Here is a 20,995-nt window from a genome sequence, read left to right on the forward strand (position 1 = left end):
ACACAGTACTTCAAATGGTCACCAATTTGTTTTGAAGAATTAACACAGCCTTTTATTAATTGTACATTGTATTTTCTGCTGAAAAAGGTGAGTGTATTTTGGAAGTGAAAAAATAAATCTGGAGAATAAGTAAATAACATGTGGTTTTCATTAGATCATTGAATAAGCATCAGTTCTTCCTTCCAGTTTAAGGCTAACACATTGAGTTCTTTCTTCCAGTAATGTTCAGCCCTTTGCGTAATCCACAGTTCTGCCTTCCAGTACCATTCATCACATTAGATAATCATCAGTTCTGCCTTCCAGAAATATTCAGATAGTTTAAAAAAAGAAAATATTTCTCACTGTGCCTTTGAAAAGAGCGACAGGATTACATGCAATGGTTTTTTCACCCTATTGTATAGTTCCTGTTGTTGATGTTAGATTTAAAGATGGTTGCCTCCACACAGAAGACCACAACACTGAGCAGACCAGGGCATGGTAAGTTAGTAATCACGAAAACAGCAACTACACAGAGCCCACAGACAAAACTCCTGACTAGTGTACTGCCATCTGCTTGTCTTCTTTAAGTAAATATTACTTGTATAGTACATCAACATCTATTATGTTATAGGTCACATACTGTAAAAATACTTTTGTATCCATGCTAGGAACAAAATGCTAGGACCAGAATTATATTCCATACAACACGTGCATCCAATATTTTGGGAAATGTTTATTTATTAAATAATTCAAAATTAGAAACTGCCAGGAAATGTTTTTGTCATTAGCGCTAACATGTTGGTATTTATTTGACTGTTATCAATATATGCAAGTTGAAACTAGTCATGTGGAAGCACATCTAATCATACTCTGTGTGGGTAGTTCTGTTAAGGTTATGTGCAGCTCTTTTTGTGGCACCTTTTATCCCGAATTTGCAGCCTTTGACTTTGTCTGACAACTACACTTCAGGCTGAGACAAGATTCTGGATGAAATATGTTAACTGTGGTTGCATTTTATCTAACCTTTACTTAATTTGATCTATAAAAAGTAACAAGTGTATTGAACCTGTTAATAAAAGGGTCTAAAACTTGTGCAGGGAAATAAAATAGGTTAATTGCTTGCAATAAAGCATGTCTCTTTGCTGCCCAAGGGGAGCTTTGTGGTAAGGAATTTTTAGCAAGCCTGAAGCAAATCATTTTCCTACCTAAATGCAAAAAAAGAAGCACATACTGAAAAGTAGATGTGTCCTGAGATTAGCTTGAACTACTAAGTGTAAGCTGAGTTTTGTGAACCTTTTCAGGAGGTTTGTGTGAAGAGTATACTCAAAATGTACTAGTATGACCAAAAACCCTTTTGGCTTATTATCGAATTAATACATATGATGCAATTAAATATGTGCTTTAAATAAAATACCTACTAAGCCTAGGTACACATTGATGCAATTTGGCATGCGATTTGACATGTCAAATCGCATGCCTAATCGGCAGTATTGCCGGCAATGGCAATGTCCGAATTGGTGCGACACAGACTTTGTGGCACAGGACCGCACCAATTCCCAAAAGTAGTTACTGTACTACTTTTGGTGACTTTGGGTGCAATTTGTATAGACATCTGTGCAGGAACCTGCACAGATGTCTCTGAAATCGCTCCCGAAGTCAGACTGACATGCGGGAATGAAATCGGGTGAGTTCAGCTGAACTAAATTTTAAATTCAACATATGAAGTGTCAAATATATGTAAGACTCATATTGTCCAAAACATTGAATATGTGTAAGCAATAAATGGAAAACATTAGCACATTAAGGTTGTTCTAAAAGCAGACGGTTTTCTACCTTCATGCATTTCATGCATGAAGGTAAAAAGCCTTCTGCATGCAGCTTCCCCCAGACCCTCCCAAGACTTACCCAAGCCTGATCACGATAGAGCAAAGTGCATGAGAGCTGCTATTCTCCTGACCTTTGACACAGCAGTGGGAGCCTGGGAGGAAGGGGTGGGGGAAGCGGAACTGAGCCATGCTCTGTGCGTCCTGAATATGCAGCCTTTGACTTTGTTTAACAACTGCACAAGATTCTGGATGAAATATGTTAACTGTGGTTGCATTTTATCTAACCTTTACTTAATTTGATCTATAAAAAGTAACAAGTGATAATAGTAGTAAGTCTAACAATAATATTAAGAATTGACTATTGACCTTTGCACCTTCACACCTCAGGGCAGCTCAAGTCCTGAACTACAGACCTCAGATCACCCCCATTACTGCACTTTCACACCTCCAATCACCCCAATTCCTGTACATACACAACTCAGATCACACCAATCCCTGCACCTTCACATCTCAAATCAACCCAATTCCTGTACCTACACACCTTGGGCTAGCCCCAATTCTTTCACCTTCACACCTCAGATCAATCCAATTTCTGCACCTTCACACCTCAGATCATCCCAATTCCTGCACCTTCATACCTCAGATCAGCCTCACTTTCTGCACCTTCACACCTCAGATCAGATCCAATTCCTGCACCTTCACACCTCAGATCAGCCTCAATTCCTGCACTGTCACACCTCAGATCAGATCCAATTCCTGCACCTTCACACCTCAGATCAGATCCAATTCCTGCACCTTCACACCTCAGATCAGCCTCAATTCCTGCACCTTCACACCTCAGATCAGCCTCAATTCCTGCCCCTTCACACCTCAGATCAGCCTCAATTCCTGCACCTTCACACCTCAGATCAGCCTCAATTCCTGCACCTTCACACCTCAGATCAGATCCAATTCATGCACCTTCACACCTCAGATCAGATCCAATTCCTGCACCTTCACACCTCAGATCAGATCCAATTCCTGCACCTTCACACCTCAGATCAGATCCAATTCCTGCACCTTCACACCTCAGATCAGATCCAATTCCTGCACCTTCACACCTCAGATTAGATCCAATTCCTGCACCTTCACACTTCAAATCAGATCCAATTCCTGCACCTTCACACCTCAGATCAGATCCAATTCCTGCAGCTTCACACCTCAGATAAGATCCAATTCCTGCACATTCACACCTTAGATCAGCTCAAATTCTTGCATCTTCAAACCTCAGATCACCCCCTTTTTCTGCATTATCACTCCTCAGATCACCCCACTTCCTGCACTGTCACACCTCAAATTTTCCCCAATCCCTGCACCTTCACACGTCAGATACAATTCCTGCACCTTCACACCTCAGATCAGCCTCAATTCCTGCACCTTCACACCTCAGATCAGATCCAATTCCTGCACCTTCACACCTCAGATCAGATCCAATTCCTGCACCTTCACACCTCAGATCAGATCCAATTCCTGCACCTTCACACCTCAGATCAGATCCAATTCCTGCACCTTCACACCTCAGATCAGCCTCAATTCCTGCACCTTCACACCTCAGATCAGCCTCAATTCCTGCACCTACACACCTCAGATCAGCCTCAATTCCTGCACCTTCACACCTCAGATCAGCCTCAATTCCTGCACCTTCACACCTCAGATCAGCCTCAATTCCTGCCCCTTCACACCTCAGATCAGCCTCAATTCCTGCACCTTCACACCTCAGATCAGATCCAATTCATGCACCTTCACACCTCAGATCAGATCCAATTCCTGCACCTTCACACCTCAGATCAGATCCAATTCCTGCACCTTCACACCTCAGATTAGATCCAATTCCTGCACCTTCACACCTCAAATCAGATCCAATTCCTGCACCTTCACACCTCAGATCAGATCCAATTCCTGCAGCTTCACACCTCAGATAAGATCCAATTCCTGCACATTCACACCTTAGATCAGCTCAAATTCTTGCATCTTCAAACCTCAGATCACCCCCTTTTTCTGCATTATCACTCCTCAGATCACCCCAATTCCTGCACTGTCACACCTCAAATTTTCCCCAATCCCTGCACCTTCACACATCAGATACAATTCCTGCACCTTCACACCTCAGATCAGCCTCAATCCCTGCCCCTTCACACCTCAGATCAGCCTCAATTCCTGCACCTTCACACCTCAGATCAGCCTCAATTCCTGCACCTTCACACCTCAGATCAGATCCAATTCATGCACCTTCACACCTCAGATCAGATCCAATTCCTGCACCTTCACACCTCAGATCAGATCCAATTCCTGCACCTTCACACCTCAGATCAGATCCAATTCCTGCACCTTCACACCTCAGATCAGATCCAATTCCTGCACCTTCACACCTCAGATCAGATCCAATTCCTGCACCTTCACACCTCAGATCAGATCCAATTCCTGCAGCTTCACACCTCAGATAAGATCCAATTCCTGCACATTCACACCTTAGATCAGCTCAAATTCTTGCATCTTCAAACCTCAGATCACCCCCTTTTTCTGCATTATCACTCCTCAGATCACCCCAATTCCTGCACTGTCACACCTCAAATTTTCCCCAATCCCTGCACCTTCACACATCAGATACAATTCCTGCACCTTCACACCTCAGATCAGCCTCAATTCCTGCACCTTCACACCTCAGATCAGATCCAATTCCTGCACCTTCACACCTCAGATCAGATCCAATTCCTGCACCTTCACACCTCAGATCAGATCCAATTCCTGCACCTTCACACCTCAGATCAGATCCAATTCCTGCACCTTCACACCTCAGATCAGCCTCAATTCCTGCACCTTCACACCTCAGATCAGCCTCAATTCCTGCACCTTCACACCTCAGATCAGCCTCAATTCCTGCACCTTCACACCTCAGATCAGCCTCAATTCCTGCACCTTCACACCTCAGATCAGCCTCAATTCCTGCCCCTTCACACCTCAGATCAGCCTCAATTCCTGCACCTTCACACCTCAGATCAGCCTCAATTCCTGCACCTTCACACCTCAGATCAGATCCAATTCATGCACCTTCACACCTCAGATCAGATCCAATTCCTGCACCTTCACACCTCAGATCAGATCCAATTCCTGCACCTTCACACCTCAGATTAGATCCAATTCCTGCACCTTCACACCTCAAATCAGATCCAATTCCTGCACCTTCACACCTCAGATCAGATCCAATTCCTGCAGCTTCACACCTCAGATAAGATCCAATTCCTGCACATTCACACCTTAGATCAGCTCAAATTCTTGCATCTTCAAACCTCAGATCACCCCCTTTTTCTGCATTATCACTCCTCAGATCACCCCAATTCCTGCACTGTCACACCTCAAATTTTCCCCAATCCCTGCACCTTCACACATCAGCCTCAATTCCTGCACCTTCACACCTCAGATCAGATCCAATTCCTGCACCTTCACACCTCAGATCAGATCCAATTCCTGCACCTTCACACCTCAGATCAGACCCAATTCCTGCACCTTCACACCTCAGATCAGATCCAATTCCTGCACCTTCACACCTCAGATCAGCCTCAATTCCTGCACCTTCACACCTCAGATCAGCCTCAATTCCTGCCCCTTCACACCTCAGATCAGCCTCAATTCCTGCACCTTCACACCTCAGATCAGCCTCAATTCCTGCACCTTCACACCTCAGATCAGATCCAATTCATGCACCTTCACACCTCAGATCAGATCCAATTCCTGCACCTTCACACCTCAGATAAGATCCAATTCCTGCACCTTCACACCTCAGATTAGATCCCATTCCTGCACCTTCACACCTCAAATCAGATCCAATTCCTGCACCTTCACACCTCAGATCAGATCCAATTCCTGCAGCTTCACACCTCAGATAAGATCCAATTCCTGCACATTCACACCTTAGATCAGCTCAAATTCTTGCATCTTCAAACCTCAGATCACCCCCTTTTTCTGCATTATCACTCCTCAGATCACCCCAATTCCTGCACTGTCACACCTCAAATTTTCCCCAATCCCTGCACCTTCACACATCAGATTCAATTCCTGCACCTTCACACCTCAGATCAGCCTCAATTCCTGCACCTTCACACCTCAGATCAGATCCAATTCCTGCACCTTCACACCTCAGATCAGATCCAATTCCTGCACCTTCACACCTCAGATCAGATCCAATTCCTGCACCTTCACACCTCAGATCAGATCAAATTCCTGCACCTTCACTCCTCAGATCAGATCCAATTCTTGCACCTTCACACCTCAGATCAGATCCAATTTCTGCAGCTTCACACCTCAGATCAGATCCAATTCCTGCACCTTCATACCTCAGATCAGATCAAATTCCTGCACATTCACACCTTAGATCAGCTCAAATTCTTGCATCTTCAGACCTCAGATCACCCCCTTTTTCTGCATTATCACTCCTCAGATCACCCCAATTCCTGCACTGTCACACCTCAACTTTTCCCCAATCCCTGCACCTTCACACCTCTGATCAGCCCTAATTCCTGAACTATCACACAATCAGATGAGCCACAGTTCCTGCACCTTCACACCTCAGATGAGTTCAGGTGGAAAAGTGAGAACCAGCACAAGTTTACTCAGTAACCAAATGCAGTTCTTCAGTTTTATAACCAGAACTAACTGAACAGAAAAGCTGACAATTGACTGTCAATTGTACTACTGCCCACTCTGAGAACTTGTCTCTGAAGCAAAAAAATTGCGGAAAAAGGGAAACATTTATTGATATGAGTTACTATTATGTATTAAACATTTAAATACCAACTATACAACTTTCTAGCTGTACTTACTTTTGACCACTGCAGTCTGTGTGTTACTTACATTTGACACCTGCCTTATTTGCGTTAATTACTCCTGACACTTGTAATCTTTGTATTACTTACTCATGCCACCTGTACGCTTTGCATTGTTTACTCCTAAACTCTGTGTATTACTAACTTCTTACTTCTGCACTGTGTATTATTTATCTATGCCTGACTCCTGCACTGCTTGCAATACTTACACCAGAACCTCCCACTTTTTGTGTTACTTACTCCTGACCTCTACACCCTGTCTGTTGCTTGTTCCTTACTTTTCCACTCTGTGCATTACTTACTCCTGATGCCTGCACTATTTGTATTACTTACACATGACCCCTGCACTCTTTGTGATATGTACCCCTGACCCATGAACTCTGGGTGTTACTTACTCCTGACCCCTGCACCCTTTCAATTGCTTACATCTGACCCCATCCTCCGAGTGTTACTTACTCCTGGCCCTTGTACTTTTTCAGTTGCTTACACCTGACTATGCATTCTTTGCTTTACTTAATCTTGAGTTGTGCACCCTGGGTTCTACTTACTCCTTGGCCCAGCAATCTGTATGTTGCTTAGTCCTTCCTCCTGCACTCTAATGCCCCATACACACGATCGGATTTTCCGACAACAAATGTATGCAAGCTTGTTGTCAGAAAGTCCGACCTTGTGTATGCTCCATAGAACATTTGCTGTTGGAATATCCACCCACAACTGTTTGAGAGCAGCTTCTCAAATTTTCTGCCAACAAAACTTGTTGTCAGAATTTCCGATAACGTGTACACAAGCGCGTCACACAAAAGTTCACGCATACTCAGAATTAAGCAGAAGGAGCCGCACTGGCTATTGTACTTCCTTTTTCTCGGCTCGTCATAGGTTGTATGTCCCCGCATTCTTACGTTCGGAAATTTTGGGCCAACATTTGTGTGACCATGTGTATGCAAGACAAGTTTGAGCCAACATCCTTTGGACAAAATCTATGGTTTTGTTGTCGGAAAATCCTGTCGTGTGTATGGAGCTTAAGTGTTACTTCCTCTTGACTCTTGCATGCTTTACATTATGTACTCCTGACACCTGAATTCTGTGTTTTATACACTCCTTTCCCCTGCACTATGTGTGCTACACACTCCTGACCCTAGCATTCAATGCATTAGGCACTCTTGTCCCACAGAAGAGTAGGCTCAGGTTTTTTTTATTGTACCATTTTAAGCCCCTTCCACTGTTACCACCCACATCAAAAATGCACTGCAGCATGCTTACTCTAACCATGGTGTCCAAGGGATTTGTTTGTATATCTTGAATGTCTGACTCCTGTCCCAAAATTCTCTGACCAACTGTTTCAGTGTATGTTAAACATGGGAAAATGGTTTTGTGTGTGTAGTTACAACTGGGGGTGTGGTTTCTGGATGTGATTAAAGTGAGCATGGTCAGCACTTTATAAGAGAGCAGACGTATCTGTTCTCTTATATTCAAACTCTCCCTGTCCATATAATCCTAGCTTAAATACTCATCCGTTTTTCCCATAAACCTTTTCCCTAGCACAAGTCAAACCAATTCTATATGTTAATCTCCATAATAAACCCTTGGGAGGCACTCCTGCATTAAACCATGGAAAATGTTTCCCAACGTGAACACACAATTATTACCCTAATTTTCATGTCGATGGATTTTGAAAGTGTGATAAAACTACAATGCTTAGCTTTGAGGCAGATAAAAGAAGGGTTCAAGGTACACTTATTAACAAGAAGTTGACAGCGATTCTTAATGATGCATTTTTTTTGGACAGCCTTGGCTCACCCATTTAATCAACCACCCACTTTTTGGAACTATAAATGCACAGCCAAGGAGTGTGGTCTGACACCGGGAGCCTCTGGGATATCATACCCCTCACCCCCATTTTAGTTCACCCCCTACCCAACCTACCTCCTCTTTTCTGTCCAATTTGCTTCTCTTTCTCTTCTCTTTATTTTTTCTTACTTGCATTTTTAGCAAACCCCACCTTTAGATGCCTTCTAGTCCCATCTTCTTCTTTTTTTTTTTTTTTTTACTTGGTTTATTGAAAAAAATGCCCATACAAATGACACTTGTCAAGCCAATATGGAGGCAAAGTACTGTTCAACAAACAGAATATACAAAGGAAATTGTCACAGCACTGGTGTATCAAAACCTGTAAATTCTATACATTTCAAAGCAACAACCCCCCCCCCCCCCCAACAATATAAAAGTTGAATAGTTCTTTTGTTTTAAACTCCTGGGTTTTCAACTCCCCTTTTTTTCCAATCCACTTTGTTCACGTCTCTGTGAATAAGCTTAGGTGCTCAAATCCATTAAGAGTGCTCTAGACATTCATACAAACTCTGGCGTCAATCTGGGAGTTCTGTCGAATAGTGCAGATAGTTGGATAATGCCTCTGACGATCTGCGCATGCACTGTATGTAATATCACTCCAGCTGATCTACCGTTCAGCTGGTGTGACGTCAACACTGCGCATGCGCAGATTGTTGGAGGCATTATCTGATGCAGTAATCGACAGAACACCGGAGGCAGTCCGATAGATCCTGCATGGTGCCTCCTATTCCGGCAGACTTCCTCTCATGTACCCCACTCGGTAGCACTCTGACTTCGGGCTCAGCTGTTTAGAGGAGCTGCCAGTTATGTATTGGGAGGGGTGAGGGAGGCTGGGCAGGTGAAGAATGCACAGTACACACTGGCCAATATTAACATGCTGGTGTTCTGTCAATTACTGCATTTGCTGATAGTCAGATAATGCCTCCAATAATCTGCACATACGCAGTGTTGACGCCACATCAGCTGATTGGCAGGGTGACATCACTACTGTGTAGGCACAGATCTTTGGGGGCATTATCTGATGATCTGCACTAATCGACAGAACAGTGGGCAACAAATGTCACAACTAGCAACAAATTCATGTACCTGTGAGAATCCGTGGTCATGGAGAAAGGGGGCAGTAAGCCCAGAGTGTCCATACTGCACGTTCTCCTCCTCAATGCATGTTTACCCATGACTGCAATGCAAGCAACACTGGTTGCTATAATGCTGTTGGCTACACAGCAGCCAGTAATGCATCCCTAGCACTATTCAGGTGCCAGCTGGGGGATTTTTCAGCCAGCAACCAGGGGAAGGGATGCTAGCTGATGTCATTGATTAAATATGGATATTGTCCTATTTGGGTTAAGATGTCAGCCAGAATTCCTGCCACTTTCTTTCCATTTACCTGTTGGCTGGGAAATCGCCTGGCTGGAAATTGAAAAGGGCTGGGGATGCATTACTAATGCTAAGTTGTATTTAGCTTCCAGGCTTCTAGCAACCAAGCAATCCAGTGCTAAGATGGCTGACAAATAGCAGAAGAGATGGGAGAGGCATTTACAGGTGGGGAAAGCAGCAGGGGATCTGAGGTCACATAGCCACAGAGGGAGACCCAGGGTAGGGGGGCTCAGGAGTTCACAGAGCAGTCGGAATAGGAACATGGGGAGCAGAGCACACAGTGCAATGGGGGAGAGCTCGGTGCAATCTGAGAGCATAGAATGGGGGAGAGGGCCTAGATAGGTATCAGGTGACTGCAGTTCAAGCACACAAAGGGAAGAAAAGTGAGATGCAGAGTACAGTGCATGGCTGATAATAAACCCTGAGCATTTTAGGTATTTTCGGCAGCTGGTTTAATCACTAACTGAGTAGGCAGCTTCTTCATCTTCGGCTTTTCCTTTGGGTGCTTGTATTTATATGGAAATTATGATAAACATTTACATATTTGTTTATTCAATGTATTATATGGATTAAACTAGCACTTATTTTGGATCTGTAAAAATTTACAGGTGTCATGACAATATGCATGGATGCTATATATGTTATTTGTTCATTTTTATATAGTTCCAATAATGATAGTGAAGTATGCATAGTTGTGGGAATTTTTTCAGATAAGATACTTTTGATATTGAAGTTGTTATTTTGTATTAGATCCAGGATTGTTTTAGTATTTATCATGTTTTTTTACCCGTGGGATTATGGATTCACACACTGAGCATGGATGACAAGTACAAGTGTTGGCCACCCTTTTGCTGCTCAGGTGTGTTCCATTCTGCTAAGGGAAGTATTTTGAAGCGTGCTCATGGGATTGAGACTGCTGATTGGTCGTTTAGCATATAGGGTTGTCTAAATGCTTCTATATATACCCATGAACACGCTTCTTTTCTTTAGCTATGAATAAGCACCATGATGGGGCATGAAACGTGTTAGCTATTTGTCCTGTTTTTGCTATTTTTATGAGGTGACTGTACTTGGATTTTAATTGTTTGCAAATAAAGATGCCTTTTTTGATGTGCAGCCATCCAGGAATTCTTTTTCTCCTCAATCTTGAGCAGAGGCAGCACCTGTGAGTTCCATTAGTGCGAGCCCTTTATTGTGGATCTGGAAGGTTGCTAATCTTTGTGTCCATCATCTGATGTACCTGGGTTGTAAGGCCATGACATGTCATGAATGTAAAACAAAATTTAGCTGAATTTGGCTAAATTTCAGAGACTAAAAATAATAATGTGAAATACGCCTTTAAATATGCCCCTCCTTTCCCAAAGTGTTTCCACGGTTTTTATAAACTGCCTATTTATAGTGTTAATTGTACAGGTTTAATTTTTTATGGAGAAATAAAAATGGTGGAACGTTTTAGTAATTTTTTTATTTTTTATTTAATATCATAGAAAACTGAAGCAGTGAATTTTTTTTTACTGTTTTCATTTTTTAGACTAACCCCTAGAAGTAGGAAGATGCAACCTAGAGGGCATATTTTTAAATCACTTTAGATAAATTCAGGGTTGGTAGAGACTGAGCCATCCATATTAATAGTTTCCGAGAAAGGGAATTGTACTCTGCATGTAAACACTAATGATCTGCAATATTATCCTATAAAAAATCTGACCTTTGCTTCCATGGTCAGAAATAATTCTACACTTATAGTGAATTTTTTTCCATTTGATACCACTGTTTCACAGTCAGATCTTTCTCAGAACAATAAACCTCACATAAAAGGTCCTTTCTGTAACTCTACAATAGCAATGTAAATTCTTTTTTTTTCCAATCGCAAATAAAAAACCTGATATCCTCTAATTAAGGAAGGTTAGGAATGCCAAACTTATCAAAATATTTTCATGCAGCAGATTATCTCAACTCATAAAACTTCAGTTTCATAAAAACACACCCAACCTGAACGTTATAGAATCATATTTGTGTTACCCATACACAGTAAAACACTTAAAACACTTAAAAGGGAGGTCCACCCTAAAGTGGACCTTCCGCTCATTGGAATCCTCCCTCCCTCCGGCGCCACAATTGGCACCTTTCAGGGGGGAGGGGGGTGCAGGTACCTGTACAGTACAGGTATCTGCACCCACTTCCGGCGTAGATTCTGCAGAAGGTACGCCCCTTTCCGCAGAATCTACGGCCCTTTCCGAAAGTCCCCCGCTGCCTGCTGGGAAACACACGGATCCCAGAGACAGCGGGGACCATCCTTATTGCGCAGCGCGTCTCGCGCATGCGCAGTAGGGAACCGGGAAATGAAGCCGAAAGGCTCCACTTCCTGATTTCCATACCCAAGATGGCAGCGGCAGCACCCGAGAGACGATCGAGAGATCGGCTTCGGGTGCCGACATCGCGGGCGCGCTGGGCGGGTAAGTGTCATTATTTTAAAAGTCTTTTAAAAAAAAAAGGCGGAACTCCCGCTTTAATGTGGCTTTCAGCCAAAGATGGGTCCACGGTTATTTGCCCATTTTTATCATGTTCTCTAAACCTCTCACCTCTGTTAGACCCACCAATTTAAATCTTTACATAGTCCCTTAGCACCTATCTCACTTCCTCAAATAAAACGCGACAAAACGCGACAAAACGCCGCTACCGCGTTTTGCCGCGTTTTCGTTTATAAGCGTTTTTTAAAGGTGACCTTTTTTTTTACATTAAAAATCTCAAAAATGATTGCAAATGATGAAAAACCATTAGAAAAATATTTTAAACAATTGCAATTGCAAGTGGACAATCCACAACTTGTGGCAAGTGACATGGCAGGTGGCAAGTGACGTGGCAAGTGGACAATCCACAACTTGTGGCAAGTGACATGGCAGGTGGCAAGTGATGTGGCAAGTGGACAATCCACAACTTGTGGCAAGTGACGTGGCAGGTGAAGTGGCAAGTGACGTGGAAAGTGGACAATCCACAACTTGTGGCAGGTGACGTGGCAAGTGACCTGGCAGGTGACACGGCAAGTGACCTGGCAGGTGACGTGGCAAGTGGAAAATCCACAACTTGTGGCAGGTGACTGGCATGTGACGTGGCAAGTGGACAATCCATAACTTGTGGCAGGTGACGTGGCAAGTGATGTGGCAAGTGGACAATCCACTTGTGGCAGGGGACGTGGCAAGTGACGTGGCAAGTGGACAATCCACTTGTGGCAGGGGACGTGGCAAGTGACGTGGCAAGTGGACAATCCACAACTTGTGTCAGGTGACATGGCAAATGACGTGGCAAGTGGACAATCCACAACTTGTGGCAGGTGATGTGGCAAGTGATGTGGCAAGTGGACAATCCACTTGTGGCAGGTGACGTGGCAGGGGACGTGGCAAGTGACGTGGCAAGTGGACAATCCACAACTTGTGGCAGGTGACGTGGAAAGTGACGTGGCAAGAGGACAATCCACAACTTGTGGCAAGTGACATGGCAGGTGGCAAGTGACGTAGCAAGTGGACAATCCACAACTTGTGGCAAGTGACATGGCAGGTGGCAAGTGATGTGGCAAGTGGACAATCCACAACTTGTGGCAAGTGACGTGGCAGGTGAAGTGGCAAGTGACATGGAAAGTGGACAATCCACAACTTGTGGCAGGTGACGTGGCAAGTGACCTGGCAGGTGACACGGCAAGTGACCTGGCAGGTGACGTGGCAAGTGGAAAATCCACAACTTGTGGCAGGTGACTGGCATGTGACGTGGCAAGTGGACAATCCATAACTTGTGGCAGGTGATGTGGCAAGTGATGTGGCAAGTGGACAATCCACTTGTGGCAGGGGACGTGGCAAGTGACGTGGCAAGTGGACAATCCACTTGTGGCAGGGGACGTGGCAAGTGACGTGGCAAGTGGACAATCCACAACTTGTGTCAGGTGACGTGGCAAGTGATGTGGCAAGTGGACAATCCACTTGTGGCAGGTGACGTGGCAGGGGACGTGGCAAGTGACATGGCAAGTGGACAATCCACAACTTGTGGCAGGTGACGGGGAAGGTGACGTGGAAAGTGATGTGGCAAGTGGACAATCCACAACTTGTGGCAGGTGATGTGGCTGGTGACGTGGCAAGTGGACAATCCACAACTTGTGGCAGGTGGCATGGCAGGTGATGTGAAAAGTGGACAATCCACATCTTGTGGCAAGTGACGTGGCAGGTGATGTGGCAAGTGACGTGGCAAGTGGACAATCCACAACTTGTGGCAGGTGACGTGGCAGGTGATGTGGCAAGTGACGTGGCAGGTGATGTGACAAGTGGACAATCCACATCTTGTGGCAAGTGACGTGGCAGCTGACGTGGCAAGTGGACAAGCCAAAACTTGTGGCAGGTGACGTGGTAAGTGACGTGGCAGGTGACGTGGCAAGTGGACAAGCCACAACTTGTGGCAGGTGACGTGGCAAGTGACGTGGCAGGTGATGTGGCAAGTCACGTGGCAAGTGGAAATCCACAACTTGTGGCAGGTGATGTGGCTGGTGACGTGGCAAGTGGACAATCCACAACTTGTGGCAGGTGGCATGGCAGGTGACATGGAAAGTGGACAATCCACATCTTGTGGCAAGTGACATGGCAGGTGGCAAGTGACGTGGCAAGTGGACAATCCACAACTTGTGGCAGGTGATGTGGCAAGTGACGTGGCAGGTGATGTGGCAAGTGGACAATCCCCAACTTGTGGCAGGTGACGTGGCAAGTGACGTGGCAAGTGGACAATCCAAAACTTGTGGCAGGTGACGTGGCAAGTGACGTGGCAGGTGACGTGGCAAGTGGACAATCCACAACTTGTGGCAAGTGACGTGGCAGGTGACGTGGCAAGTGGACAATCCACAACTTGTGGCAGGTGACGTGGCAAGTGACGTGGCAGGTGATGTGGCAAGTGATGTGGCAAGTAGACAATCCACAACTTGTGGCAGGTGATGTGGCAAGTGACGTGGCAGGTGATGTGGCAAGTCACGTGGCAAGTGGACAATCCACAACTTGTGGCAGGTGATGTGGCTGGTGACGTGGCAAGTGGACAATCCACAACTTGTGGCAGGTGGCATGGCAGGTGACGTGGAAAGTGGACAATCCACATCTCGTGGCAAGTGACATGGCAGGTGATGTGGCAAGTGACGTGGCAAGTGGACAATCCACAACTTGTGGCAGGTGACGTGGCAGGTGATGTGGCAAGTGGACAATCCCCAACTTGTGGCAAGTGACATGGCAAGTGACGTGGCAAGTGGACAATCCAAAACTTGTGGCAGGTGATGTGGCAAGTGATGTGGCAGGTAATGTGACAAGTGGACAATCCACAACTTGTGGCAGGTGACGTGGCAGTTGGACAATCCACAACTTGTGGCAGATGACGTGGCAAGTGACGTGGCAAGTGACGTGGCAAGTGGACAATCCACAACTTGTGGCAGGTGCCGTGGCAAGTGACACGCTAAATACAAGTACACTGCAGCTCTCACAGCTGCTGCTACTCACTCTGGTCTCACAAAATTGCTGAAATAGTTAAAGCGGAAGTCCACCCTAAAGTGGACCTTCCGCTCATCGGAACCCTCCCCCCCTCCGGCGCCACAATTGGCACCTTTCAGGGGGCAGGGGGGTGCAGATACCTGTACAGTACAGGTATCTGCACCCACTTCCGGGTAGCTCTCTGCGGAAAGGGGCGTATATCATGCCCCTTTCCGCAAGTGCCCACCCCTTTCCGCAAGTGCCCCGCTGCCTGCTGGGAAAACACACAGATCCCAGAGGCAGCGGGGACCGTCCTTATTGCGCAGCGGGGCTCGTGCATGCGCAGTAGGGAACCGGGAAATGAAGCCGAAAGGCTCCATTTCCTGATTCCCATATCCAAGATGGCGGCGGCAGCACCTGAGAGGTGATCTACAGATTGGCTTCGGGTGCCGACATCGCGGGCGCGCTGGACAGGTAAGTGTCACTATTTTAAAAGTCAGCAGCTGCAGTATTTGTAGCTGCTGGCTTTAAAAAAAAAAAAAAAACGCGGAGTCCCGGCGGACTCCCGCTTTAATAATACTGTTTTTTGAGCTGGGGCGGGTCTATGATGTTAGCTTAACTAAACGCTTCTAGACGCAAACGCGGTAAAACGCAGCTAAATCGCGGTAAAAATTGCGGCAAAACGCGCGTTTCTAAACGCCGGTTTCAGCTTTTAAAAACATGTGTCCAGCAGAGTTTGCATCTGCGTCTCGTGTGCATGAAGTCTTACTTCCTTTTGCAAATCAATGACAGAAATTAAAGTGAAATTCTCCCCACCAGGATGCAGATAGCTAAAAAGAAACTGACAAGTGTTTTGGCCTTTTCTCCGCTATTCAAAAATAAATAAATAAATAAATAAAATACCTTTTGGTTTTACGTACATTTTACTAGAGGTATTTGAACATAATGAACATGTTCAGAGTAATTTTAGCTAGACTAACACAAATGTCTAGAAGCTATGCCCTTCCAGCCTCTTCCAGACCCTCCTTTTGAAGTTACTGTTTCCATCAATTCCATGAATAATGGTAACTAGGCTGTGTTACATGAATACATATGTAAAACTATTCATACACACCAAGATCTTTTCCAAACAAAGTAACCATACTGAAAGAAAACTAAGACTATCAGGACAATCTAAGCTCCCAAGCAATAAAAAGGACTGGAAAACATCTAATAATGTTAAGCCCATTCTGTGTCATTAAAGAGTAGAAAATTAAGGAATCCCCACTGGATCATCTATTTACATTACAAACATTTTAACAAATTTTATAGATTATGTTACGTTATGTTATAGATTTCTATCTTTTGTTATTTTGAAGAAATAGCTGTTTGTGTCCATGGGCAAAGTAAATGTGAATGGGAGCAATTTTATTATTTTCAGTCAGCTGCTGCACTTGCAGGGTTCTAATGTGGCAAGTGGCAGGGTCTGAATCCCTTTAGACATGATTTCCCTTTGGCAGTTTCTCACCAAAATGACATTTTGGTACAGACAGTGCCCCAAAATCTGACTTGTATCTTACTGCAGACTTCTAGAAAAATCAGTAAACCAATCACACCAGGAGACATTACATTTCTGGGAGCTTTTCTACACCATCTGTGTACAGAACACCTTCAGGTTGCCACTTTGCATGGGATTTTACTGAAAATTACAAGGCTGCAGATTGAGAAGGAAAGGTATTTTTTTAATAACATTAAGCCCTGGCTCATACTTACGGTGTCTATGCGATCTGCTGTAGGTTTCAGTGTTATCTTAATGACACCCCAAAACAGATTGCAAAATGCAGTGTGATTGCCAGAATTGCTTTGCATGGGTGTGAACACCCATGCGATTCAATTCGGGTGCAGGGGAAAAAAGGTTCCAGCACAATTTTGGTGCGGATGCAATATGATTTTAGGGCTGAAATCACACCGCACAGACATCACATGTGATGTGCACAGGAATGCAGTGTGATTCCTGTGCGAATCATATGCAGTGTTTTCCACGCAGAACCTAGGCAAATCGTTTTTTAATTTATTTGTTATTTTGTTCTTCCCACGAAAGTAGAGTTACCCTTTAATAAAAGGTTGAGATTTATGTGTATGTATTTATCTACATTACTTACTTTGTACTTGTCAAAACTTTATTAAAATACATTGAACAGAAATCATTTGTTGAAAACCTATGCAAACATTCTATAATTGTTCTCCCTTCTTTGTGCCCTTTTCAGAATGACAAAAGTCCATTTATCTTACAATCCAGGAAGCACAACGTGTAGGTATATTTAGATCCAACAATTTTATAGGGCTTAACCTACAAAGAGTACTTATGGATTTGCACAAGTACAAAGGCTCAGATTTGCAACCTGTTTCAACTACATGGCCTTTTAATGCAAACAAATTCTGCTATAATGATTTGGGCATCAGAAAATAAAAGTTATGAGAACAAAATAATTAATACATTATGATCCTTGTGCATGTAACAGCGGAGATGTAAATATTTCAAATATACTGTATATCTAAATTTCAGCTAATTCTCCTTGCTTTCTCTGCAAAAAATAAACTAAAATGTTACAGGTCAACATTAACATCATTAAATTCTATTTTATCCACAATATAGAGTGGCTAATTAAGTACATAGACTTTCCTATTTTCTCACTACAGCTTTTATGAACCTATACCAGTCCTTAGGGATGCTGGTTTAGAGGTGACTTAGCACAATAAAACACCATGGACATAACCTAGCAGCATCAGCACTATTTATCTCCCTCGATCAAAAGTTGTATCCATTGATCACATTGTTCTTTTGTGTGATGACATCGGTTTCTAAAACAAGAAACCCGAGGTTCACTTTGTATTATAGTGATTCTATCACAAAAGCAAAGCGTTCAATATATTTATTCCCTAGTGATGTGGAGATTGTTATTAAAGCAATGTTTCAAGATTTTGCTGAATAGCAGAATAGAAAAGCAGAGAGAATATACCGAACCAACTCACATGAATTAGCTTCCTTTGTGTTAGGTAACTATGCTTTTGATGCACGTCGCAGATAAGAGGTGAGAAACATAAGCTTTCAGTTCTACACTGTAATTAGCATTATACACTATATTATTAAGCCTTTAATCAATTATTGCCTTTGTGTGTTCTGGGTAAGAGAACTGGCACTTAACTCTAACATAAAAAAGAAGAAAGCTAACAACTTTCGGCTTATGAGCAAGAAAGGAATGAAGATTAAATAATAGCAGCAAAATTGTCAGTTTATTACACTACTGCTGTTAAAGGTATCCCATGTACTTTATCAATAATATATATATATATATATATATATATACATATATCTATCTATATAGATATCGATCTATCTATCTATCTATATAGAGAGAGAGAGAGAGAGAGAGAGAGAGAGAGAGAGAGAGAGAGAGAGAGAGAGAGAGAGAGAGAGAGAGAGAGAGAGAGAGAGAGAGAGAGAGAGAGAGAGAGAGAGAGAGAGAGAGAATTAGGAAAAAAAATACAAAAATATTTGTAAATAACAGAATCTCAGAAAAAGAAAGATGATTGAAATGATGCTGCAATCAGGAGCTATAAAACAGGAGTCCTAGCAGCTGTTATTTCATAACCATAGAGCCACGCATGGTACTTGTGTCACAGCATGGCTCAGGGTAAAAATAATGCAGAGGTAGTGGGTGGCAAACAAAAAAAAAATGTGCATGCTTGAAAGGAGCTGGAGCACCCAGGGAATAATGCATGTAAACACAGCATGCCCTGCATGATAGCTGATTGCTATACTGTAATAAATCTCTACGTAACTATATAAAGAAATTACATTGTACTGCCAACTTTTAAGGTAAAAAAGGCTTGCATTTCAAGGTTATCAGACTAAAAGTAGCTTTACAGTTTAAATGATGAACCAGTATATTACAACAAATCTGCAGTGTCATAAACAACGTCTCAAAAAATGCATCTTCTGTCATTGCCTCTCACTGTGATGTCAGCAAAATGTCACCAATATGCATTTTTTTTGTGAATCCTCATTACACAGTTAATGGGAGCTGCACAGTAGTGCTGCATGAAACAAACAAAAAAGAGAACTTAAAACATAAAAAAAAATGAATTAGGATTGGCATGTGCCTGTATTATTGACTAAAGCAATACAACAATGTTGCATAAGGCTAATACGTATTTCCCAATTAGCCTTAGATCTTGATGTGAGTGTGCTCACTTACATCCTCTATAGTTCTGGCAATGACAGATTTTTACTCACCACCTGTTCCATCTTTTTTTATTATAAACCCATCCCAGCCCTTTAAGAGGTTCTAAATGCCGGGAGGCAGAGGCAGGCGTTTTCAATCATGTGACCGCTATGATTGGCAGTCACAGCGGTCACATGATTGGAAAGCTCCTGATCGCAAGTATGCACTGTGAAATTTTTGGTAGCCACCAGTTACTCTATCGAGTGCGTGCAGAGAGCACCCTCTCAGCACATTACAGCACATTTATGTGTTCACATAGGGCCACATATATGCGGCCTCTCTGCATTAAAGTCCATCCTCCAAGAGGCTATATATATATGTATGGCCAGCAGGTAGTGGATGGAATGAAAGGTTTTCAGAATACCAAACATGACATGAGTACAGTATAAATCATAAGTTACAGTACAATGTAGCCCACATAAAAGTTCAAGCTGTATATATGGCTTGATGGAGGCCTTCTACATTATATTGCTGCAGCAGCCAACGTTACAGGTCAAGGAGGTGTCTCTTAAAATATGCAGGTAAAAAAAGGGTGACCCAGTTTAGTGCAGTCTGGACGTAACCTCTCAAAATGTGGAAGGTCCCAGATATCTATGAAAATAGTTTGTTTCATGGGTGTTAACACATGAGTATAATCTGATGCTTGGTAAAACCAGCAAGTTTTACATTTAGAAGTGCTTTGCGAGAGGGTTTTTGGGGACCAGAACAATTAGTAGCTAATAAACCTGTGCCTGTAGCATTGGTTAGATCCACCAGCTCTGATAAAATGTGTTTGGTTCTTATCCCTCACTTTCAGAATACCTTGTAGAATGTGTGCCACTAGGTCTACATTGCTGTGTTTCATGTACAGTATATCCCATGTTTTTTGACTAAATAGCATACCTTTGTGGTTGTGTTGTGTAGCTGCTGTCATAATCCTCATAACCTAATTCATCATAGTCATCTCCAAAATCATCATCATAACCCTGCGAATAAATATGAAAATGCAATATTAAAGCATGAAAAATAAACACAGAGTCTGTAATAATAATAATAATGTACTACAATATTAAATATTCATTGTGACACTTATCCATTGTAGGATGGATCGGCATCACTAGGATAGAAAAGATGAGGTTATTATGATGAGGTTATTACACATGCTCCAAAACAATGCTCCAAAACAATGCCTTTTCAGGCACAAACTCCAAAAAATGTTGATTACATATACATTTCCAATAACTCCTTTATTTTACTGCCTTCCAAAGATATACAAACACCAAACAAAAACACCAGGATGCCCCATTGTGTCTGGGAATAACTCTGTATTTCAGTCAATAGCCATTTTCTTAGATCAGAGTCTTCATCCCAAGATAGCA

At 43.2% G+C, this 20,995-nt stretch overlaps 1 protein-coding gene across 6 annotated transcripts in view; it reads right to left on the reverse strand.

Annotated features, from left to right (window-relative positions):
- KHDRBS2 (KH RNA binding domain containing, signal transduction associated 2) overlaps window positions 1–20,995 on the reverse strand; it is a 525,703-nt gene that overhangs the window by 128,516 nt on the left and 376,192 nt on the right. For all 6 annotated transcript variants that reach the window (XR_013276828.1, XR_013276827.1, XR_013276826.1 and 3 more), the window contains exon 7: window positions 20,520–20,602. Coding sequence is in view for 1 of the 6 variants with exons in the window: in XM_077487861.1 (XP_077343987.1) it covers window positions 20,520–20,602 (83 nt within the window). In the remaining 5 variants the exon portion in view is untranslated. The remainder of the gene's footprint in view (window positions 1–20,519; window positions 20,603–20,995) is intronic.

The sequence above is a fragment of the Lithobates pipiens genome, unplaced genomic scaffold (assembly GCF_037356315.1).
Source record: "Lithobates pipiens isolate NorthernLeopardFrog02 unplaced genomic scaffold, aLitPip1_a1.2 Scaffold_18, whole genome shotgun sequence".
Classification (NCBI taxonomy): domain Eukaryota; kingdom Metazoa; phylum Chordata; class Amphibia; order Anura; family Ranidae; genus Lithobates; species Lithobates pipiens.